Genomic DNA, 25,294 nt, shown 5'->3' with positions numbered 1-25,294 from the left:
TGTCCTGGATGATGTCGAGCTTCTTGAGTGTTGTTGGAGCTGCACTCATCCAGGCAAGTGGAGAGTATTCCATCACACTCCTGAGGTGCCTTGTAGATGGTGGAAAGTCTTTGGGGAGTCAGGAGGTGAGACACTCACCGCAAAACACCCAACCTCTGACCTGCTCTTGTAGCCACAGTATTTATGTGGCTCGTCCAGTTAAGTTTCTGGTCAATGGTGACCCCCAGGATGTTGATGGTGGGGGATTCGGTGATGGTAATGCCATTGATGGTCAAGGGCAGGTGGCTAGACTCTCTCTTGTTAGAGGTAGTCATTACCTGGCAGTTATGTGGCACGAATGTTACTTGCCACTTATCAGCCCAAGCCTGAATGTTGTCCAGATGTTGCTGCTTGCGGGCATGGACTGCTTTATTATCTGAGGAGTTGTGAATGGCACTGAACACTGCGCAGTCATCAGAGAACATCCCTACTTCTGACCTTATGTTGGAGGGAAGGTCATTGCTCAAGCAGCTGAAGATGGTTGGGCCTAGGACACTGCCCTGAGGAACTCCTGCAGCGATGTCCTGGGGCTGAGATGATTGGCCTCCAACAAGCACAACCATATTCTTTTGTGCTAAGTGTGACTCCAGCCAGTGGAGAGTTTCCCCCTGATTGCCATTGACTTCAGTTTTACTAGGACTCCTTGATGCCACACTCATTCAAATGTTGCCTTGATGTCAAGGGCAGTCACTCTCAACTCACCTCTGGAATTCAGCTCTTTCCTCCATGTTTGGACCAAGGCTGTAATGAGGTCTGGAGCTGAGTGGTCCTGTGGAGCCCAAACTGAACATCAGTGAGCAGGTTATTGGTAATTAAGTGCCGCTTGATAGCACTGTCGATGACACCTTCCATCACTTTGCTGATGATTGAGGATATGGGGTGGTAATTGGCCGGATTGGATTTGTCCTACTTTTTGTGGATAGGACATTCCTGGGCAATTTTCCACATTGTCAGATAGATGCCAGTGTTATAGCTGTACTGGAACAGCTTGGCTGGAGACGCGGCTAGTTCTGGAGCACACGTCTTCAGCACGACAGCCAGGATGCTGTCGGGGCCCATAGTCTTTGCTGTATCCAATATGCTCAGCCGTTTCTTGATCTCACATGGAGTGAATTGAATTTGCTGAGGACTGGCTTCTGTGATGGTGGGGAGCTCAGGAGGGGGCCAAGATGGATCATCCACTCGGCATTTCTGGCTGAAGATGGTTGTAAATGCTTCAGCCTTGTCGTTTGCACTCATGTGCTGGACTCTGCCATCATTGAGGATGGGGATGTTCATGGAGCCTCCTCCTCCAAGTAGTTGTTTAATTGTCCACCACCATTCACGACTGGATGTGGCAGAACTGTAGAGCTTTGATCTGACCCGTTGGTTGTGGGATAGCTTAGCTTTGTCTATAGCATGTTGCTTCCGCTTTTTAGCATGCATGTAGTTCTGTATTGTAACTTCACCATGTTGGCACCTCATTTTTAGGTATACCCGGTGCTGCTCCTGGCATAGTTTTCTATACTCCTCATCGAACCAGGGTTGGTCCCCTGTCTTGATAGTAATGGTAGAGTGAGGGGTATGCCGGGCCATGAGGTTGCAGATTGTGGTGGGATACAATTCTGCTGCTGCTGATGGCCCACAGTTTTGAGCTGCTAGATCTGTTCTATAGCGCATTTACCATAGTAAAATGTCGCAAGGTGCTTCATGGGAGCGTTATCAAAACAAATTTAGCTCCAAGCCACGTAAGGAGATATTTAGACAGGAAGCTTGGTCAAAGATGTAGGTTTTAAGGAATGTCTTAAAGGAGGAGAGAGCGAGATAGAGTGGCAGATAGGTTTAGGGAGGGAATTCCAGAGCTTAGGACCTAGGCAGCTGAAGTTATGGCCGCCAATGGTGGCGAAAGGAAATCGGAAATGCATAAGAGGCCAGAGATCTCTAACAGCGTAAAGTAGTTTTTTTTGGCAACATGGTTTGTCGAACTGTGACAGATTCCCCGGACAAGACTTTTGGAATATTTCCATTTTGCTGCAAACCTTTGGCTCAGTGAATTCAAACACTGGACTGAAGTTTTCAATTATGTGACCTGTGCAGGGCTTTCCCTTAGGTTCCTTACAGGGACAGCGTCCCCACAGTGACAAGTGCAGGTCAACCAGAGGGTGTGAAAAAGCAGCTCAACTGTGAAAAAGCAGCTCAAAGCCTATCACTTTTAATCCCTTGGTAAGTTTGTATTTACACTGCTAATATTCTGCGATGAGTTTTTATTCCAAATGGGAAACAACCAAAGTCACAACTATCAACCATATCTTTAAACAGGCACCTGGCTTTATGGACCTGGTTAAAAAGTCTTCAAAATGACAATATCACTGAGACAAGACCTTTTCTTCACAATAACAAGTATGAATTATTTTTTATTCATTCATGGGATGTGGGCGTCGCTGGCAAGGCCGCCCATCCCATGATTAAATCTATTTGGCCCATCTAGTGCATCATTCAATAGAAACCTATGGCCCCCACTTCACAGCATTTAATTGCCACTCCAATGGCTCCTGAAATTTTGCCTCCACTACATTAGCCAGAAGACCATCTAGGATAAAAACAGAAAATGCTGCAAATACTCAGCTGGTCAGGCAACATCTGTGGAGAAAGAAACAGAGTTAACGTTTCAGGTCGATGACCTTTCATCAGAGGTGTTAATCATTCTCTAGATGGAGGTGCCTGCAGTGTCCGTGTGTTGATAGAGACACTGAAGACAGGAGTTGCTTCATAGGTGTTAACTAAGCAAAGTCTGGAGGGGTACTAACGGATATAACACAATATACAGGCTTATATAGCCCGAGTGGCCATTACCGGCATTACAGCACATATGGGGCTCTTAAAGGCACATACACTACAATTTCTCCCCTTTTAGCTAACCAGTACATCATATTTTAAGTAATTATTAATTACATGTTATAAGAAAAATAATATGCACATTGCTGCAGTTAATTAATTATAAGTCAGTCTCTCTGGAGGCTTCCTGACTCGGTCCGGATAACGCCTCGGTGGTGTAGTAGTTTCTGGTGGTGTAGTAGGTTCTTCTGGCAAGGCTGATTCGGCTTGAATGCCAGTGTCGGGTTCATCGGGTTCCAGTGTCACCGGATCGGAGGTAGATATGGGTATCTCTACTTCATCGTTCGGCGTATAGAGTTGTGGTGTAGGTTGTCCCTTTTCGGATGACTCTATGATTTGGTCAGCATGGCGCCTTATTATGCTTTCTCCGATGTCCACGGTATACATCAGTGGTCCTAGTCGTGTGCAGATAGTTCCAGGCTGCCATTTCTCGGTACGGTAGTCCCGGGCCAAAACTTGTTGACCTATCTGGAAGGTTCTAGTTGGCCTTTCATTCTTGCCTTGAAACTGCCGGTTCTCCACGTCCCTTCTGATGTTGGGTTTGACCAAATCCAGCCGGCATCTTAGGTTTCTATTGAAGAACATCATGGCGGGAGTTTGGTTGGTAACTATATGTGTTGCATTCCTGTATGCGAACAAAAAGTTATCCACCTTGTGCTGAAGTTTTATGTCTTCATTACCCATGGCCTTTATGGCCTTCTTGAAGGTCTGGACAAACCTTTCAGCCAATCCATTGGTGGCGGGATGGTATGGGGCGGACGTGTAGTGCTTAACCCCATTGTTTTTTTAAGAACTTCCTGAATTCTTCGGACACAAATTGCGGTCCATTATCAGAACAGATCTGTTCCGGCAGCCCATTCCTGGCAAATATGCTCCTTAATACTGTGATGGTTTTTTCCGTGGTGGTGGAGGACATCTTTATTACCTCCGGCTACTTGGAGTGTGCATCAACCGCGATTAAGAACATTGAGTCCATAAATGGACCAGCAAAGTCGATGTGTACCCTTTGCCAGGGAGATGAGGGCCACTCCCATGGATGTAGAGGGGCTTGTGGTGGAGCGTTTTGGACCTTCTGGCATCCTAGGCAGCTCTTGGTCATTTCTTCGATGTCTCCATCGATACCTGGCCACCATACAAATGCCCTGGCTAGCTTCTTCATTTTCACTCCACCCAGATGGCCATCGTGAAGCTCCTTTAGCACTTTATCCTGGAGTTTGGGTGGAATCACCACTCTGGATCCACACATCAAGGTTCCTCGGCACACTGACAGCTGTTCTCTTCTTTGCGAGAATGCTGGCAACAGTGGTTCGCCATGTGCTGGCCATCCCTTCACTGTTAAATCGTAGACCCATGAGAGAGTCGGGTCATTTCTCGTTTCCCTTTCAATGGCAGAATTTGTTACTGGCAGACATTCCACTATGGTAGAGTGGAACATCTCCACTGGGTCTACTGTAGGTGCCTCTTCTACCGTTGGCAACGGTAGGCGCGATAAACCGTCAGCATTCCCATGCTGTTTTGATCCTTTGTATTCTATGTTGTATTGGTGTGCCCCTAGAAAAAGGGACCACCTCTGTAGCCTTTGCGCTGTCATAATGGGAACACCCTTTTTAGGGTTGAACATGGAGATGAGGGGTTGATGGTCAGTCAACAAGGTAAATTTTTGTCCGTGTAGGTAATGGTTGAATTTCTTCACTCCCCATACCAGGCTGAGTGCTTCCCTGTCGATTTGGGCATAGTTACGCTCAGCTGAGTTCAATGAGCGTGACGCAAAAGCTATCGGCCGTTCCGAGCCATCAGGGAATTTATGCGATAATACTGCTCCTATGCCGTAAGGGGATGCATCGCACGCCAGTCTGATTGGCAGTGATGGGTTGTAATGAGCCAAAACTTCTTTGGATGTGATTAAGTCTTTGCATTTATGGAAGGCACGTTTGCAGTCTTCGTTCCATTTCCAAATTACTCCTGTTTGTAGCAGTTCATTAAGAGGGTGTGGAAGAGTTGAGAAGTTCGGTAAAAATTTATGATAGTAATTTATTAATCCCAGGAACGACCTTAATTGTGAAACATTTTCAGGTGCTGGGGCTTTTATGACCGCTTCAATTTTTTCAAGTGACTTCTGCAACCCTTCCTTATTTATTATGTGGCCACAATATGATATTTGATTTCGGAAAAATTCGCACTTGGGGCGATTTGCTCGTAGGCCCCGTTCTCTCAGCCTAGTGAGCACCTGCTCTAAATTGGCAAGGTGCTCGTTGTTGTTTTCTCCTGTTACAAGGATGTCGTCTAGGTAGCATTGAGTCCCCGGAATCCCTTGCTCCATAGCTCTTTGCCAGATAGCTGGAGCGGATGCTACTCCGAAAACCAGTCGATTGTACTGGTACAGACCTTTGTGTGTATTTATCGTGAGATATTTTTTAGAGGCCTCTTCAACCTCCATCTGTAGATATGCCTCTGCCAAGTCAATTTTGGTGAAACGTTTCCCTCCGGATAGTGAGGCGAAAATATCTTCTATCCTCGGAAGAGGATACTGTACCGTGTGAAGGACCGGGTTTACAGTCACCTTGAAGTCCCCACAGATGCGAATTTTTCTCTGTTCTTCAGATTTATGATTCTTCAATGCTTTCTTCATGACTGGGACGATGGGTGTTGCCCACTTGCTCCAATCTATTTTAGATAATACGCCTGCCTTTTCCAAATTCTCCAGCTCTGCCTCGACTGCTGGACGAATTGCGTATGGCACCGGTCTTGCCTTAAAAAACTTGGGAATTGTTGCATCTTCCACTTTTATTGAGGCGGTGATGCCTTTCAAGGTTCCTAGTTTCTCTTGAAACACTTCCTTGGCGTTGGCCAAGATGTCTTTTAATCGTTCAGGTATGACATCATCATCATTTTTTTCCTTACTGGTCACCGTCAGTGCCTGAATGGAGTGCCAGTCTAAACGTATTTTCCTGATCCATTCACGTCCCAACAGCGGTGGACCACCATTTTGTAGAACGTATAAATACAACTTCTGTATACAACAGGCACCCTTATTTTTCCTTTGGGGTATACTTTCTGCCCCGTATATGTTTTCAAGATAATGGATGTGTCTTTTAAAGGTATATGCGGAAATAGCCGCTTGTAATCCCGTCGATTTATGACGGTCAGAGCTGATCCTGTATCTAGCTCCATTTTAACTGGGGACCCTGCTATTGTGAGGGTAACCCAAATGGTCTGGTAATCTTCTTTGGCAATTACATTATGTAATTTGAGAGAGCTTAGTCTCTTGGTCCCGGAGTCGCTATCGCTCTTCTGGTCTTCGGAGCTACTGTCTGTCATCATTTGTACCTTTCTGTGCTTTTCCTTATTGATTCTTTTCCTGTTAGTGGATTTTTTGTTTCCAGATCGGCACACACGTGGAATGTGTCCCATCTTTCCGCATTGCCTGCATGCTTTGTCCTTGAACCAGCAGTCCCTCTGATCATGGGTGGATCTGCCGCAGCGATAACATCTCTCGAAACCCCGTGTCATTTCATGGGTGCCGAAGTCCTGTGGCCTTTGCTGTATCTCTGCAGCTCCTCTTGCACTGAAAGCCTTGTCCAGTGTTAAATCTTTCTCAGAAAATAGCCTTTTTTGTGTTCCTACACTTAGGAGACCGCAGATGAATTTGTCTCGCAGAGAATCTGCCAGTCCTGCCTCGAATTGGCAGTGTAGGGTATCAACAATCTCCTTAAAATTCTTGTCCATCGGTTCGGCTGGAGTGATTAAGTTTCGTAACAGCTTGTATGTCTTTGCGCCCATTAGATCCAGAAGTACTGAAGCTTTTTTCTCATCTTCTATTCCATTTGCGGTGCAATATACCTCCACTTTTTCCACATATGTGGTCCAATCCTCTATCTCGTTATCAAAAGCATCAATATTGCCAGAATTAGGCATCTTAGAAAAGATATGGTGCTTCCCGCGCTTTTCTTTCTTTTCTGCAGAAAAGATATGGTGCTTCCCGCGCTTTCCCGCTGCTGCTGCCGATGACAACGCTGTTTCCCGCGGTTTCCGTTCTTTTTTTATTTATTTATTTATTTACAGTTGGAGACTCGTTCCCACCAGACTTTCTCTGTAGGTCTGAACGCCGACCTGCTTGCAGCCGCGGCCATCTCCCGAGTGCTCCCTCCCCATCTGTTACTGCTTGCCTCCGCTTACGCTGCTTGGCCCAGCTGTAGAGCCAGCCGCTGGAGCCCCAGCCTGACGCCCAGGAAGGATTACCACAGTACTTGCCACCAGCTTGGCCAGCTGGTGAAACAACAGCTTCTTTCACTTCTTGATTCTTCTGGACGGCAGAGGAATCGATGTCCTTGAGGTGCTGCCGAATTGTAGGTAAGTCCGTTTCCACTTCGTCGCCACTGTAGTGTCCGTGTGTTGATAGAGACACTGAAGGCAGGAGTTGGTTCATAGGTGTTTACTAAGCAAAGTCTGGAGGGGTACTAACGGATATAACACAATATACAGGCTTATATAGCCCGAGTGGCCATTACCGGCATTACAGCACATATGGGGCTCTTAAAGGCACATACACTACAATGCCCTTCCTAACATTAGTTCTGAACTTGCCTTTGACTAGATTGTCCCCTTGTCCGACTGTCATGGTTTGACCTGGAATAACCCTTTCAGCCGTAGTTCAGTGGGTATAACATCATTTAACCTGGAACTGGACAGCCACGGCTCAGTGGGTATAACATAATTTAACATGGAACTGGACAGCCACGGCTCAGTGGGTATAACATCATTTAACATGGAACTGGACAGCCACAGCTCAGTGGGTATAACATCATTTAACATGGAACTGGACAGCCACAGCTCAGTGGGTATAACATCATTTAACATGGAACTGGACAGCCACAGCTCAGTGGGTATAACATCATTTAACATGGAACTGGACAGCCACGGCTCAGTAGGTATAACATCATTTAACATGGAACTGGACAGCCACAGCTCAGTGGGTATAACATCATTTAACATGGAACTGGACAGCCGCAGCTCAGTGGGTATAACATCATTTAACATGGAACTGGACAGCCGCAGCTCAGTGGGTATAACATCATTTAACATGGAACTGGACAGCCGCAGCTCAGTGGGTATAACATCATTTAACATGGAACTGGACAGCCACGGCTCAGTGGGTAGCACTCTTGCAACTAAGTCAGCAGGTCTTGGATTCAAGTCCCACTCCAGAGACTTGTGCACATAATCTAGGCTGACATTCCAGTGCAGTACTGAGGGAGTGCTGCACTGTCAGAGGTACCATTTTTCGGATGAGACGTCTGCTCCCTCAGATGGACATAAAAGATCCCACACCACTATTTGAAGAAGAGCAGGGCAGTTCTCCCTGTGTCCTGGATAACATTCATCCCTCAACCAACACCAAAAATAGATGATCAGGTAAATTATTTCATTGCTGTTTGTGGGAGCTTGCTGTACACAAATTGGCTGCCATGTTTCCTACATTACAACAGTGACTGCACTTCAAAAGTACTTCACTGGCTGTAAAGTGCTTTGGGATGTCCCAAAGTCATGAAAGGTGCTATAGAAATGCAAGTCTTTCTTCTCTTCCTGGCCAACACCATCTAAGTTGCCAACTGGCTCTTGTTTTGTAAAGAAATAGATCCTGGCATCTGTCCTAAACTCATCTATCACACCACTTTGTTACACACCTGCAACTTACATGTGAAATTGGCGGGCTTGGAAGTACAGTAACTTTATGCTTTGGAGTATGTATTTTCTTTAGAGCATTTCAGTCTTCGCTCTTTTTCAGTCTCACCTGTGGTTGGAACAGTTGGTAGCTGGTTTACTCTCAGCCTCTGCCAATCCTGCCCACGAACACGAGCCAGCAGCTTAATGCTCTCGTAACATTCCCCTTCCTCCCCCCACCCTCCTTCACACTTTGCAGCAAACAGCGTGGCCACCTCTAGGTTTCTCCCTGCAGAATGGCTGAGATCAGGAACTCCAGATGTTCTTATTGTTGAGATACCTAAATGGAGGATGAAGCCCCATGGGTTAGGACATCAAGAAGGTAGAAAAGGGTTAAGGAGAACGTGAGGCAAATCAGGAAGTTGTGGTCATAAAGGCATTCTTTGGTTTTAAAAGCCAATAGATTCTAGGAACGTAGGAACGTGTGTCAGATATTCAGTTTGTCAAAACTGCTCCAGCATTTTGTTAGCTATAGCTTCTCTATATTTTTAATTGCAATTTCACAATCGTCTCGATATCCTTAATGTCCTATTTGCCAAGCAAGTATCGACTTTACATTTAAACATTTTAGTTGATTGCGAGTCTGTGACCTTCTGAGGCAGATAATCCCACATTCTCACAACCTTTTGTGGGGTTTTCCTTTCTCCTGGATTTGCTTCTTAACTCAGATTCTGAGATTATGTTGCCTTGTTCTGGAGTCCTCTGCCAGAGGGGAGAGTCATTACCTATCTACCCAGACAATTCCCTTCATTATTTGGAACAGCTCATTCAGATCACTGCTTAACCTCATCCTCTCCAGGGACTATAACCCAACTTTACTCAGTCCCTCATCATAACTCAGGCCGTTCGTTCCACCCTGGTGAATCGATGCTGCACCTTCTCCAGGCTGGTGTACCTTCCTAGGATACAAGTGCCCAAAACTGGCCAGAATATACTAAGTCGGACCAGCATTCTATATAACAGCAATAATACTTTCTTCCTTTTACATTCCACAGCTCTTTTCATGAAGCTAGGTATCCCATAAGCCTTTTTTTCATTGCTTTTTGTACCTGTGAGCTAACTTGTAATGAATGACGTATCTGGGATCCTAAGACCCCTTTGTCTCTCTACCCTCTCCACCCAAAGGGTATTAAACTGAAGTCAATGGAAAGGAAAATCTGGTGGGCGTGTGTAAGCCGATCCACTACTGCTTGTTCTGTGCCCCTGCCGAAGTGGAATTGCATCTCCAACACGTTCCCCACTTATACAGTATTTCCAGCTGCAATTCTAATGCTCAAAGTCCACTTCCTCACACTTTGCTATGTTAAACTGGGTCTGCCATTGTTCTGCCCGTCTAGTTGGCAATTGTCTACTCTCTTCTTCACAATTCGCTATACCGCCTGTCTTAGTACAGCATCAGCTACGAATTGTGGGTCTCCTCCTTTCTATTCCTAAATCAGGGAAGACTGAGGTAGGTGGAGAGTTTCACGGCTTTGAGTTGCAGGAGAGCATGGGATAAATCACCACACGGGCAGTAACCTACCGGAGTGGATCAGGCACCCATTACAGGAACCGTCCAATTTACATTTCATTGATTGTACAGTCAGCATTTATTGCCCAAACATAGTTGCAATTGAGAAGGTGGTGGTGGGCCTTCTTCTTGAACTGATGCAGTCCATGTGAAGGTGCTGTTAGGTCAGGAGTTCCAGGATTTTCACAGAGCGACGATGAAGGAATGGCAATATATGCCCAAGTTGGGATGGTGTGTGACTTGGAGGTGATGGTGCTCCCATACACCTGCTGTCCTTGTGATGGAGGTCGCAGGTTTGGGAGGTGCTGCCAAAAAAGCCTTGGTGAGTTGCTGCAGTGCATCCTGTGGAGAGTACACACTGCAGCCACGGTGTGCCGATGGTGGAGGGAGTGGATGTTTAAGCCAGTGGATGAGGTACCGAGGAAGCGGACTGTTTTGTTTTGTCAAAACTGCCTTTAAATGCTCTTAACGTATCATTCCTGCTTTGCATCATTTTGTAAGATTGCCTTGGAATGAATTGTCGCATTCCTGCCTATGCTGCTGCATTTCTACATGTAGGTTTACTCACCTCACACAAGTAGTTATGTTGTAATGCCAACCTGCAACGTACGGTGCTTTGGAGAAGTGATCCGTTCAGGTTAAATCCCTGCCTCACAATACCTACAGATAAAGCCCTTTTTTATGTCCTTTTATAGTTAATATGACAATCCTGAACTTTTCCAATGAGACAAATCTTTTTGTACATTAGGCAGGCTCTTGGACCAACAAAAATACTCTCAACACTGCGTAGGTTGGCTGACGTTCAATTCTAAGGTCAACTTCTCAAAAGAGAAAATGTAACAATTGCCAAAGATGAAGGCCTTGAAATTATGAGATCACTGCTGTAAGCACAGGATGATTGTGCTTTAAAGCAATGTGCTCTGCCTGTCAGAGCAACATCATTTCAACCAAGTCTCATTAAACCAACTTCCTTGACATTCCCTTGGTACATCCTCACACAGTTGCCGGGAACACACGTAGAAGGACTGCCAAATTGGCATTGAGATGCATGGTCATACCGTGTGCTTTTCTTTTTGGAGGGTGGGACTTCTGCTTTTTTTTTCCCCCATTGACAATCCTGGGCACAGGGCCAAGGTCAATCATGCAAGAAACCACCAAGGTTGAAAAGGAAAATATTGAGAACAAGTATTGCTTGAATGTTTAGGGGGGAAATGAAATTGGACTCCCATGGTTTGGTTGTCTGTACTTGAGAGATGTGAACTTCCAATATATACAGGGCTGCTCCACTGCATTCAGTGACATCTACGGCGACATGCCCTGAAGGCTCTTAAGACACAGCACGGCCTTCTGGCCTTTAACCCTCATCTATGATATTTAACAAGAGCGCAGGAGAACTCCCAATGCTTTTTCCAGTTTACCTCGATTTGACAGCGACAGAAGATAATCTAAAATTTGACATGTGGGAACTACAAACTGAACAGATAGAAAGAAGAGGAAAGCGTGGATGTTGGAAATCAAGAATAAAAATACAGAGATAACGCAAATGCACAGCGGGTCAGTCAGCATCTGAAAGAGAAAGGATCGGTTTTGAATGGGACTCTTCCTCACAACTCTTGGGTAAATAGGCATCACAAATGACCTGTCCCCCCTCAAACTGCTCCTTTCCTTTCTGGTTTGCGACTATTGGTGTCAGCTGCGGCTCAGTGGGTAGCACACCTGCCTTCTGAGTCAGAATGGTTGTGGGTTCAACTCCCACTCCAGGGACTTGAGCACAAAATTCTCGGCTGACACTCCAGTGCAGTGCTGAGGGAGTGCTGCACCGTTGAATAGTGCTGTCTTTCGGATGAGACGTTAAACCGAGGCCCTGTCTGCTCTCTCAAGTGGACGTAAAAGATCCCACGGCACTATTTCAAAGAAGAGCAGGGGAGTTATCCCTGGTGTTCTGGCCAATATTTATCCCTCAATCAACATAACAAAAACAGATGATCTGGTCATTATCACATTGCTGTTTGTGGAAGCTTGCTGTGCGCAAATTGGCTGCCGTGTTTCCCACATTACAACAGTGACTACACTCCAAAAGTACTTTATTAGCTGTAAAGCGCTTTGGGACGTCTGATGGTCGTGAAAGGTGCTATAGAAATCCAAGTCTTTTTTTTTCTATATATTTTCCAACCATTCAGATCAACGGTAACGCCGTAAACCTTAATCCATTTTTCTCTTTCCCATCTGCTGTTCATTGTCTGTGAGATCAGGGATATATTTAGTTCGTGCTGAACTTATTTCGGGGTTCATTAAAATATAATATTGAAAGATTGTGGCCTAGAAATTGGGGAACGCTGGAAACTTGCCACTAACATTGGCGGCCAAGGATAACGGCCACCAGCCAAGAGAGTGCAGGCAGTACCGGCATTTTGGTACTGCCTGCTCATAATCATCAGCGCAGCAGCGATTTTCTAGTGCAACGTGTTCTTTGCAGCGCTAATATCAGAAGGAGGCCAAAGGTCGCTTCGGTCTCCTGCTCACAGTGTAGGGGAGCGGGTAAGAAAGGAGTGATCCGAACAGTTGCTGTACGTGCTCCAAAAATATTAGCTGCCACCCGATATTTATCGATTTTTTGTTTGTTTATGACATGAATGCAGATAAAAGAGATCTTTTCACAGATCATTTTCAATCGTTGCAATGACGTTCACCCATTGATTTACTGACTCACAAACACTGTAGGCCTCCCGGAAAGCTGACACACCCACCCCATCCCACCGCCACTGATGTGCAAATATTGAAAGATTAAAAGATGAACCTTGGCAAAGGAGGCCTTTGAAGTTCCTCATAAGCCCTGCCAGACTCCTTATGGCCGTCAGCACCACAGAAAGACCTTTTAGTGGCAGCAAATACTGGCGTGAATTAGCGCGGGCAGCAATGCGAGCTGAGAACTCAAAAATGGATGAGTTGGCGTCAAGTCAGCGCTGTACGTCAACTGACGTCATACTCCACCTCATTAAAATATTCTTGCTAATATCAGTTAATGGCAGTGTTGATAGCCTGTTGAAAATGGTGGTCGCCATGGTACCCACCACCAGCCGGCCAGATGGGCGCCGGCCGCTGTTTTTTTGCCATTTCATGTCGCTAACAGGTGACGCAAACCACCCAAATTTCTAGGCCAAAGAAACAGATTTATTAAAGGTTTAAAGCATATTCATATTCAGCTGATCTAGCTCTGCTTACAAACTCCCTCTAGCAGACTGTCTTCCTTGTCCAGCCTGGATTTAATTGATTAGCACGTTGCTACATTATGAAATATTGATTGTTAAGGGACTGCCATACTTGCACGGAAATGAAACAATGACACTTACTGAAGTAAAGGGACATCAATAAACGCTCATAATATCTGACTGCAGGCTGCTTATAGTATGTCTGTGACCCAGGATGAAATCACAGAATAGAGATTATTTTACTTCTCTGGTTCATTTAATTATCGAGAGGACAAGTCAGGCTGTAAATCAAACAACATCACTTTATAGTAGGCTCCGCAAAACCTCAAACCCAGAACCAAATCAGTAGAATTCAATAATAAATTCATTTCTTACAATAGACATTATGGCCGCTTTAATCAGACATGATTGCAGACATACAGACTGTATGTGCCACGAGTGCCAGCCAGTGTGCCAGGAGTGCCAACCATAGTGTGCCAGTCAGTGTGCCACAAGTGACAGCCATAGTGTGCCAGGAGTGGCAACTGTAGCATGCTAGCAATGCCAATCGTAATGTGCCAGAAGGGACTGTCAGTGCAAGCCATTGCGTGTGGCCTTGCCAGCAGCAGTGTGCCAGCTGTAGCTTTAGTGCAGCTATGTGCCACACTACAAGAAAAGCCACAACTGATGCCAGTTGTGTTGACAGAGAATACCACCGTAAGGAATAAATCAGGCAGATGCTGACCAGACAAAATTTCCACACAGAAACCAGTTCACTGTACACTGGGGCCCTCCCGGGCGCTCCCGCTGTAACACTGGTGGAAGAGCCAGGAATTAGGCGGGGAGCCGGCATCTCTGGGTTCTGTCCTTTCCTCCCAAGGTTATGGGTTTTCTTGTTCAAAATAGGTGAGCATCCATCCACCCCAAACAGGGTCACTGTGTCAGAGAGGTGGCGAGGGCACCGCTGGGAGAGGGGACTCCCAGGCCGGGAGAGGGGACTCCCAGGCCGGGAGTTTCCTTGTCCTTGCTCGGGCTGAGAACCAATCGACAGGCCGGAATGCCCAGCGAAAACAGATGTACCTGCCGGTCTACAGACAAAAGTGTGGCCCACCTTGGAGCTCAAGCCTGAACTCCTGAGGACATTAAACATCTTGGCCTGTTTTGGGTCCTTCATGAAGGAGGCAATGGGAATACTTACAGTGGAGGGTGGTGGTGGTGGGGGGAAACAGGACATGAGTGGTCACCCTCTGCCAGGAGTCCTGGACTCCTCCAACTAGCAGACGCCCAAGAGACATTCATAGTGTGGGATGAGTGCCCGTCCCTGGTGTTATAATGAGGTGACCCCCTACTGACCCCACATACTGCTGAGGGTTAGTGGTGAAAGGTCACCAGTGGCTGCATCCTGGCATTTACATGGATCGTCAGCCCCAACGGTATTTACAAGAGCTGTTCCTGGCTTCACGGCTCCTTGCTCGCTCACTCGTTGCTCCTTCCAGCTCTCACACTGGCTAGCACTGGACGCGGCATTTAGACATACGTACCGGTGATTCCTCAGCCTGTACACTAGATGGCTCTGTACTTGGAGTCCATTTTTAAGTTATTTTAGTTAGTTATGCCTGCCTCAGAGGAGCAACTTAACTTTGCCACAGACATATATTATCATTAGAATCGTAGAAGTTTCAATAAGAAACAGGCCATTCAGCCTGTCCTGCTGTTTTTCTCCACCTGAGCCACCTAATCCAAATCCCACACTCCCGCTTGCTCCTTATAGCCTGTAATATTTCTCTTTTTCAAGCAATTATCCGAGTCCCTTTTAAAAGAATTTACGGACTCTGCTTCAGCAACTGTTTGTGGCAGAGGATTCTACACTCTAACCACCATCTGTGTAAAGATTTTTTTTTAACTTCCCTTTAACGAGCTTCCTCCCACCCTACGTCATCTAACCCTATCAGCCTATTCCTTTCTCCCTCGTGTGTTTATCTAGCTTCCCCTTAAAGGCATCTATGTTATTCGTCTCAACTACTCCATGTAGTAGCGAGATCCACATTCTAACCACTGTCTTCTGTGATTATCTTAAATTTATACTCCCTCATTAGTGTCTCGCTGGCCAGAGGAAATAACCTTATTTGCCTCATCACAACCCTTCATAATACGGAAGATCTCCATCAGGTCACCCCGTAACCTTCCCAGCTCTACAGGAAAAAGCCCCAACTCCTCAAGTCTCACGTCATATCTGTCATCCCTCATCTTCAGCAGCACGCTAGCGAGTCTACATTTCACCTTTTCCATTGCTTTTATACCCTTCGTATAATGGACTGTCCAAAACTTTACACAATCTCGAATGCAGCCAAAGGGATTGTACCCTTCAGTTAGTATCTCCATTTTATATTCTGAATTGTACATTGTTATTAGTAATATACCCTGTATTCTATACTGTACCCTGTTAGAAGTATACTCTATATTCTATACTGTACCCTGTATTCTATACTGAACCCTGTTAAGTACTATACTATATTCTATACTGTACCCTCTGTTCAGTACTGTATCCCATTATTCTGCGCTACCCTATATTCTATACTGTCACTATTGTGTCCTGTAACCTCTACTGTACCCTACTTTCTATATTCTACCCATTATTCTGTACTGCATCCTATATTGCATATCGCACAAAACGATTGTACTTACTCATTTTTCTGGATCTCTAGAATACGATCTCTTCCTTCAGCTGTGATTTGGATCTCCGCCCAGGCTGGATGCTGAGTGTACTGGGAGGGAAGGTGGAGGGCGAGGGGAAAAGAAAGAGAGGAAAACTCCATCAGATGTAATTTATTCAGCTGTAGCTGTCTACTTTATAAAAATTCATTTGCTGCGGTGCTTCTAGGCATCGACTTCAGGCCGAGAGTTCCTCGGTTGTGCCGTCTGCTAGTTATCAGTATGCTCGCAGGATGAGGTGACGGTGCAATGTGTCGGGGGAAGGGATGGAAGGGTCCTTTGCAAAATTCATCTGGGACAATAGACAAATGCAGCAACTATCCAATGATACTAATTCGGGTAAGAGAAGTGGTCTTTGAACAGGGCCATTTCACTCACACCTGGCATATTCCACCCGGACAGCTGCAGGTTCCAAGTGTAGATGATGCAATGTGAATGTGTCTCAGGGAACCCTCCCCTTTTGTAGGCCGTGAGAAGAGATTAAAGAATTCAGATGAACCCTGGCGCACGGTGTGATGGGACAATCCATCCGGCCTGAACATTTGTCAATAAGAAAAGAAAGGATTTGCATTTATATAGCGCCTTTCACAACCTCAGACATCCCACAGCACTTCACAGCCAACTTTTTGAAGTGTGGTCACTGTCGTTAGGTAAGGATATGTGGCAGCCAACATGCACACAGCAAGGTCCCACAACCAGCAAGGAGATAAATGACCAGATAATCTGTTTTATTGATGTTGGTTGAGAGGTAAATATTGGCCAGGACAGCGGTCAATAGAACTCCCCTGCTCATCTTTGAATAGTACCATGGATCATTTATATCCACCTAAGAGGGCAGACAGGGCCTCGATTGAACATCTCCTCCAAACAATAGCACTGGAGTGTCAGCCGAGATTATGTGCTCAAGTCTCTTGAATCCACAACCTTCTGACTCAGAGGCGAGGGTGCTACCACTGATAAAAGACCGACCTATTTAAAAAGTCTAATGGTGCAGTGCAACGGATGACTCAGTTACTAAGTGTACAGCCTGGTGTGCTACTGATCCACACAGATCAGAAAGGCCCTGAGTGTGACTCCTGGCTTGTGCTGTCATCTCACTATCATGTGACTCCTGCTGAAAAGTGCGTTTGTGCATGTTGTGTGAGGTGCAATAACTGATGAACAAAATACAACTGGTTATCCAGTTAATATGCTGTACCTGGTTACTAGGTTAGCATTCGCTAGTTGGTAATCAGGTTCACACACTGTAACTGATTAGTTTAGTAATACAATCTAGCTGGCTACCTGTTAATGCTGTACCTGGTTTAAGGTTATCGAGCTTCACCTGGTTATCAGGTCAACGCACGGTGACTAAATACCGGATTAACACAATGTGCTGGTTATCTCAGCTACAATGCCCCGCTAATGCTTACTGTCAAGGCTTGTACATGAAGAATGGCCACTGCGGGTAAGGTACTACAAGTTCCTCTGGCCTGGGGCGTGAGTAACAATCATGATTTTGACCTCACCCGACATCCACACACGGAGACTTTTCGGCAGGAGCCGAACACTGGCGGTGTCAGCCGTGGCTCAGCTGGTAGCACTCTCGCCTCCGAGTCAGAAGGTCATGGGTTCAAGTTCCACTCCAGGGACCTGAGCACATTATCCAGGTTAACACAGTACTGAGGGAGTGCTGCACTGTCGGAGGTGCGTCCTTCGGATGAGACATTAAACCGAGGCTCTGTTGGCCCTCTCAGGTGGACGTAAAAGATCCAACGACATTATTTGAAGAAAAGCAGGGGCGATCTCCCCTGTTTATCCCTTAACCAACATCACAGAAACAGATTATCTGGTCAGTATCACATTGCTGTTTGTGGGACCTTGCTGTGCACAAATTGGCTGCTGCATTTCTTACATTACAACAGTGACTCCAATTCAAAAGTACTTCATTGGCTGGCTGTAAAGCGCTTAGGGAGGTCCTGAGGTCGTGAAAGGCGCTATATAAATGCAAGTTCCTTCTTCTTTCTTTCCTTTGATTTTTCTCTTCCCTAAACCAGCTGCTGCTGCCCCATCTGAGCTCTGTTAACTCAATACGGAGCAGGGAGGAATCCTGGGACCTTCCTGGGTTATACGGCTGTGTCACAGAGCAGGGTGGCTTTACTCACCCAGACAACAGGGCAGCTCTACACAATGGACTGAATCACCAGCTAGGGGTACAATTCTGTCTGAGAGACCAAGTTTTAAATCAGACTCTAGTTTTCTTCAGGAAGTAATATAAATGTTGTTGTATTATTGCACAGAACTATTATCTTGTCTTCAATAAAAATTACAAGGGAAAAAAAACATTAAATGTTAGAAGGTTGCTCGGGAAAGAGGAAGCATATGGAAATTCAGAGTACAAGCCCGGAAGGCATTAGGACCCTGTAAAAACATGGTGCAGGATCCCGGGCAGGGTGGAGGGGGTGAGTGGGTTGGGACATTAGTCTTGGCTTGCTGCCTCCAGGCCCACCCATTCCCTTCAGTATTTAACCTTAGTCCTGATGGCCCATCTGCCTGTCTTTCTTTGAGTTTCCTGTAGGGTCATCACAGCACATTAACTGGTTTCCACATTAGTATACTCTACACAAGTTAATAAGTTAGAATACTGCATCTAGTTGTCAGGTCAACACACTAACTGATTTACAACTGGTTATCAAGTTAATATACTCTACCTGGTTACTAGGTCTGCATTCGCTAGCTGGTAATCAGGTTAACACACTGTAACTGATTGTCATAGAAACACAATGTAGCTGGTTATCCGGTTGTGCTGTACCTGGTTATCCAGTTATTAAGCTTCACCTAGTTATTAGGTCAACACACTATGATTAATGACCTGACTAACATACTGTGCTGGTTATCCGGTTAGCTTGCTGTACCTGGTTATGAGATAGAAAGTGTTGCAACGGTCCTGAGGTGAGCCACCGGGGTACCATTGTTTCATACTTTATGATGTGATCGTACATTCGAGTCTCTGGGCTCAGCTTGCTGCTTCTCCCTGGGAGGTAAAAAACAACTAAGTGAATTGACAGATACTAGGTTGAGTTCGGAGTGGTTGACAGTAATTGCTTTTCTCTCCAGTCCTTTATTTTTTGTCCCCTGATCCATCCTCTACTAAAGACGGTGACTCACGCTGGGTATGATTGCATTGGTGACAGCACAGAAACAGGCCATTTGGCCCAACAGGTCTGTGCCAGTTCTACCTTAAATAAGTAACCTGGACTGAGTGCCGGCAGGCTAATCGGCCTTGGAGACAGAACATCTCATTTGACATCGCTACGCACACATAGGGATCGCCGAATCCCCCACCATCAACATCCTGGGGGTCACCATTGACCAGAAACTTAACTGGACCAGCCACTGTGGCAACAAGAGCAGTTCAGAGGCTGGGTATTCTGCGGCGAGTGTCTCACCTCCTGATTCTCCAAAGTCTTTTCACCATCTACAAGGCACAAGTAAGGAGTGTGATGGAATACTCTTCACTTGCCTGGATGAGTGCAACTCCAACAACACTCAAGAAGCTCAACACCATCCAGGACAAAGCAGCCCAATTGATTGGCATCCCATCCACCACCTTAAACATTCACTCCTTCCACCGCTGGCGTACTGTGGCTGCAGTGTGTACCATCTACAAGATGCACTGCAGCACCTCGCCAAGGCTTCTTCGGCAGCACCTCCCAAACCCACGACCTCTTCCACCTAGAAGGACAAGGGCAGCAGGCGCATGGGAACACCACCACCTCCAGGTTCCCCTCCAACTCACACACCATCCTGACTTGGAAGTATATCGCTGGGTCAAAATCCTGGAACTCCCTCCCTAACAGCACTATGGGAGTACCTTCACCACACGGACTGCAATGGTTCAAGAAGGCAGCTCACCACCACCTTCTCAAGGGCAACTAGGGATGGGCAATAAATGCTGGCCTTGCCAGCGATGCCCACATCCCATAAACGAATAGAAAAAATTTACAGGGATTCCATGAGTTATAAACTGCTCGAGTTTAACAGCATCACTAGTCATCACACCCAGGAATCCGTTACTCTCAGTCTGCTCATCCTGCACCATCTATCAATCACTTTTCTTTTAGTTTCCCATCCGATTTTCTCCCCTTACTTCTGCTCTCCCAGAGAAGCTAACTGATAGCGGCAGAAGGTGGAAAAGGCAGTCTTTGTGAATGGCCATTCCTCGTGCGTGAGTCCAGGCAGTCAATGCCGGCAGGCTATTCCATCATGGGCTCCATTGCAACCAAGCTCAACTCCACACATCCCTTCCTGCAAAACTAGCAAGAGTTGACCAACAGCTTCAGAAAAAAGCTGACTGTTCAAATACAGCCCTGAAGAAAAGCCAATGACACAATTTAAGTTAAACTGAAAGTTCAGATCATTTTGAAGGTGCGGAGAGAGTTACATAGAATTACATAGAATCTACAGCACAGAAACAGGCCATTCGGCCCAACTGGTCCATGCTTCACGCGAGTCTCCTCCCACCCCTTTTCATCTAACCCTATATCATCCATCAGCATAACCTTCGATTCTTCTTCCCTAGTGTGCTTATCACGCTTCCCCTAAAATACATCAAGAGATGTAATAAGGTGGAAAGATTTGGAAGAGAGCTCCTGAGTGTAGCTATTGGGATACAACACTACAAGGTCCAATTCCTTTCACTGGGGACGTACCCCAGATTAAACATGTCGATAACTGAGCTGAAATAGTTTACAACATGGACGCAGTTCACAATATAAAACTAGCTTTATCATCACATCTGTCCCCCTCCCAGACATCATGGCAGTAGACTCACATGGCGATTACCTGAATTGAGGGTATACTGATTTAAATATTTTATGTTCAAGAAATGAGGCAACAAGTAAATGGACTGGAGGAGGATTTTCAACAGCACGTCAGTTGAGAATAAGTGGAATTCCTTTAAAGGAATAATGTTGAACATGCAGACTAAACACATACTTAAGCATTAATAAGCTCAGAGAGTGAACAAATGTGACCCTAAATGGATTAACAAACAAATTAAAAGTAAAATAAAGAGAAAAGTGATGTCTAACAAATTCTGCAGGGAGAAAAGAGATGGTCTTCACTGGGATAAATAGAAGGGCATGCAGAAGCAAAAGGATGATCAAAATGGTATAGATGGACTTGGAGAACATTCGTTCAGTACTTCAATAGTAAAAGGGCAGCCAGAGAAGAGGTGAGATCCATAATACATTCAAATGGTCTTGAAACTGAGATGAGCACAACATAGAAAGTAGTCTGAATGATTACTTCCTCCAGGTGTTCACAAGGGAAGATATGACCAACATGCGCTTCCCAATCAGGATTAACCCAAGTACAATTGGTGACTTTGATATTAATGGGATGGCAGTCTTAGAAAGGCTAACAGGGCTCAAAATAAATAAATCCCCAGGTGTACTCATCCCAAAGTGTTCAGAGAGACCAGGGAGGTCATTTGTGAGGCATTGATAATAATTTTGACGGAGTCACTGGTCACTGGGGGAGAACGAGTAGATTGAGAACAGGCTATTCAAAAAAAGGGTGAAGAAACAAACCCAGACAACTACAGCCTCATTAGTCTTACTCCAATTCCATGTAAAGTAATGGAAAACCTGCAATGGGACTTTCAAAAGACATTTGACAAATTTCTACATGAAAAGCTATTAGTTCAACTCAAAGCTGTGAGGATTCAGGGTGAACCCTGGATAAGAAATAAGTTGAAGGGCAGAACAGCAGGTACTTGTTAGAGGAGGTATGTCACAATGGGGGCGGGGGAAGGGGAGCACTGAGTGGGGTGTCCTGGATCGATGTTGGGACCACTACTGTTTTAAATTTACATCAATGATTTGGATTCAGAAACTCAATGCAAAGTGGTGAATTTGCAGGGGATATGAAACTAGGAAAAGAAAGACTTGCATTTATATAGTGCCTTTCATGACCTCAGGACATCCCAAATGGGCTTTACAGCCAATGAAGTACTTTTGAAGTGCAGTCACTGTTGTAGTGTAGGAAACGCAGCTGCTAATTTGCACACAGCAAGCTCCTGCAAACAGCAACGTGATAATGGTCAGGTAATCTGTTTTAGTGATGTTGGTTGAGGGATAAATATTGTCCAGGACTACTGCTTTCTTTAGAATACTGCCATGGGATCTTTTAGGAGGGGCTGTACAATCAGACGAAGCAGCTCAGAAACTACAGAATGAGTTGGGAAAGATATGCATATTGGGCATAAAAAAAAGAGAAGGTTAAGAGGGGATATGATTGCTATTTTTAGGATTCTAAAGGAACTAGATAATATAGACCACAACAAGCTGTTTCATCTTGTCCAGAACAGTAAAACCAGAGGACACGGTCTGCACTCGACGGGGGGGTAAATTCAAAACTAATCTGCAAAAATAATATTTCAATTAGCGACTGGTCAATCAATGGAACAGACTCCCCAGGGAGACGATGGAAGCAGTTCGCAAATTAGATAGATTAATTTCAGAAAATAACATTTTGGGATACAGTATATATGAGTAATTTGAGACATGACATGTGGTGAGTGTAACATGTTTGAGAGGAACAGGTGACTTTGGACCTGTGGTTCCCAAAGCTCTCCACCACTGGTGGTTTTCCTCGTGTCATGTCTGGATCTGTTGTAGACTAACTGATAGAGTTTGATTACTGTGATTAGTCAACAACTCCATTATCATTGTATCGTGTGACTATCAAGACGGTACACTATTTTTTTAGTTGGGTGGTTAAACAAATAGACTGTAACTTAATAAAACATTAAATAAAACTTAACAAATTAAATTAAAATTTTATTGGCCGGGGTAATGATGCACTCCAGTCCCCGTGGTGCCCACCGGACGGGGAAGGCCTCAAGTGTGCCGGCGGACACCGTGTGCTCCATCTCCAGGGCCACCAGGGCGTGAACATGGCCACGGAAGAGAGGTCGGCAATCGGGCCGAACGACCCCCTCGACCGCCCGCTGCCTGGACCAGTTAATGGCTATTTTGGCCAGGCCCAGGAGCAGTCCTACGAGGAGGTCAAGACAGTACAAGGTGAACTGGATGGACCTTGGTCTTTTTCGTCTAGCAATTCCTATGTTCCTATGCAAGTGGGCAGAACAATGGCGGATGACATTTAAATGCAATCGTAACGTACTGCACATAGGAAGGAAAAATAGGGCAACACACGTACTTCATGAATGGTGTTAAAATATCTAAGTATGAAGTTGAAAAAGACTAGGAGTAATGTAAACAAAACCCTGGAATTGTTTAAGAAACAAATAGATAGGGACACAGGCAGACCAGGCTGCCAAGAGAAGACAGGATATGCTCTCACTGCAGTCAGGGAGTAGTTGAGACAGAGATGCACTTCCTCACAGCCTGTGGAAAATATCAGGGCATCAGAGAGAATTTCTATCAAAAATTCTCACAAATATGCCCTGAATTCAGAAATCTGACTGACAACCAAAAACTCCCATTCCTACTGGGGGAGGAGAGAAGCTGTGTAACACTGGCGGCACACTATGTTACAGCTTGCCATGAACAGAGGGACAACCAGTAAACTAAGACAAGAGTATATATAAACAAGGCGAAAATATATTTATAAACTCAGGGATATACCTGTTTATACACTGTATGAATGGAACCGCGTTTATGTGTTCAACCATAAATGTATTTTGATGCTTTGGCAACATAAGATGTACCTTATCATGCCAATAAAGCGATTTGTATTGTATTGTATTGAGTGGTGTGGCTGCAGGGGTTTTCTGTGTGGATGAGATAGGCCAAATGGCCTTCCTCATCCAACACTATCTTGTCAAGTAAACAATTTTTATTTTTATATAAGTAGCTTGAGGAGAGATAATGATCAGTCAATGTCATCAAAACAAAATTCTTAAAAACAGATCATACCCAAACATGAACCTGCCGTTTTCTCTTTTAGATGCTAATCAACCTGCCATGCTTTAAAAAAAAATACAAAACCACAAATTACCATTGGTGATAATAGCAGATGAAAACTTAATGCACTGGTATAATATTCTCCGGTGTGCTATTCTAACAGAGGTGCTAACTCATTTAAATAAATGGGTTTTAACACCCCCAGTAAAGGATTGTCACACCAGTGCTTAAGTGTTTGTCCCGTTATATTATCCTCCTTTTCTCTGTAATCTCCTCCAGCCTTATAATCCCCCGAGATCTCTGTGCTCTGCCTATTCTGGCCTTTTGATTATATCCGATTTTAATCGCTCCACCATTGGCGGTCGTGCCTTCAGCTGCCTAGGTCCTAAGCTCTGGAATTCCCTCCCTAATCTCTCCGCCACTCCACTTCTCTTTCCTCCTTTAAGACGCTCCTTAAAACCTACCTCTTTGACCATCATCTGCCCTAATAACTCCTTATATGGCTCAGTGTCAATTTTTTTTCATAACTCTCCTGTGATGTGCCATATAAATATAAGTTATTGTTGTTATTATCAGCAACACTAATTTCTAGCCTATGTTGTTCTTTTGACTGTATCAAAGAGTTTCATTTTCTTGTACTAGAAACAAAAATCAATTCATACTGCAATCCGTCAGAAAAATACTGAAGGCCACAAAATCATAGGAACAGGTGTAGTCTATTCTGTCCCTTGAGTCTGTTCCACTATTCAATTAGATCATGGCTGATCTGTACCTCAACTCCATTAACCCGCCTTTGATCCATATCCCTTGATACCCGTACCTAATAAAAATCTATCAATCTCAATCTTGAAAGCTTCAAATGACCTAGCATCAGTAACCTTTTCGGGAGAGAGTTCCAGATTTCTGCTGTCCTGTGTGTGAAAAAATGCTTCCTGATTTCATTCTCAAATGGTCCAACTCCATTTTTAATAATGTGTCCCCTTGTTCTGGATACCCCACTAGAGGAAATAGCTTCTCTGTAACTACCCTATCGAATCCCTTTATCATTTTAAAACATTTTGATTAGATCACACCGCAATCTTCTAAATGTCAGGGAATACAAATCACGTTTATGCAAACCGTCATCATAATTTAATTCTCTAAGTGCGGGAACAGGCATTCGGGAGTTGAATGTTACGCTCTCAGGCAATACTTGACAGGTCATTCAAGTGTCAACCACATCGTGTGGGATTGCAGTCACATGTAAGCCAGACCAGATAGGCAGGATCCCTTCCCTGAAAGGCATTAGTGAACCAGCAGCTTTTATAGTCATTTTGTCTGGTGCCAGCCCACGTATA

General features: G+C 45.0%; 1 protein-coding gene across 1 annotated transcript in view; it reads right to left on the bottom strand.

Annotated features, from left to right (window-relative positions):
* Positions 1-25,294, bottom strand: part of adam19b (ADAM metallopeptidase domain 19b) — a 377,796-nt gene that overhangs the window by 330,562 nt on the left and 21,940 nt on the right. Inside the window, exons 2-3 of the mRNA XM_085994041.1 lie at positions 18,939-19,057; positions 16,018-16,097 (exon numbers count right to left, since the gene is read on the bottom strand). Of these exons, the coding sequence (XP_085850167.1) occupies positions 16,018-16,097; positions 18,939-19,057 (199 nt within the window). The remainder of the gene's footprint in view (positions 1-16,017; positions 16,098-18,938; positions 19,058-25,294) is intronic.

The sequence above is a fragment of the Somniosus microcephalus genome, chromosome 8 (genome assembly GCF_052327205.1).
Source record: "Somniosus microcephalus isolate GS21.2 chromosome 8, FLI_Smic_1.0, whole genome shotgun sequence".
Lineage (NCBI taxonomy): Eukaryota > Metazoa > Chordata > Chondrichthyes > Squaliformes > Somniosidae > Somniosus > Somniosus microcephalus.
Note: the sequence above shows the minus strand (reverse complement) of the source record. Positions and strands in the feature narration are given on the sequence as shown.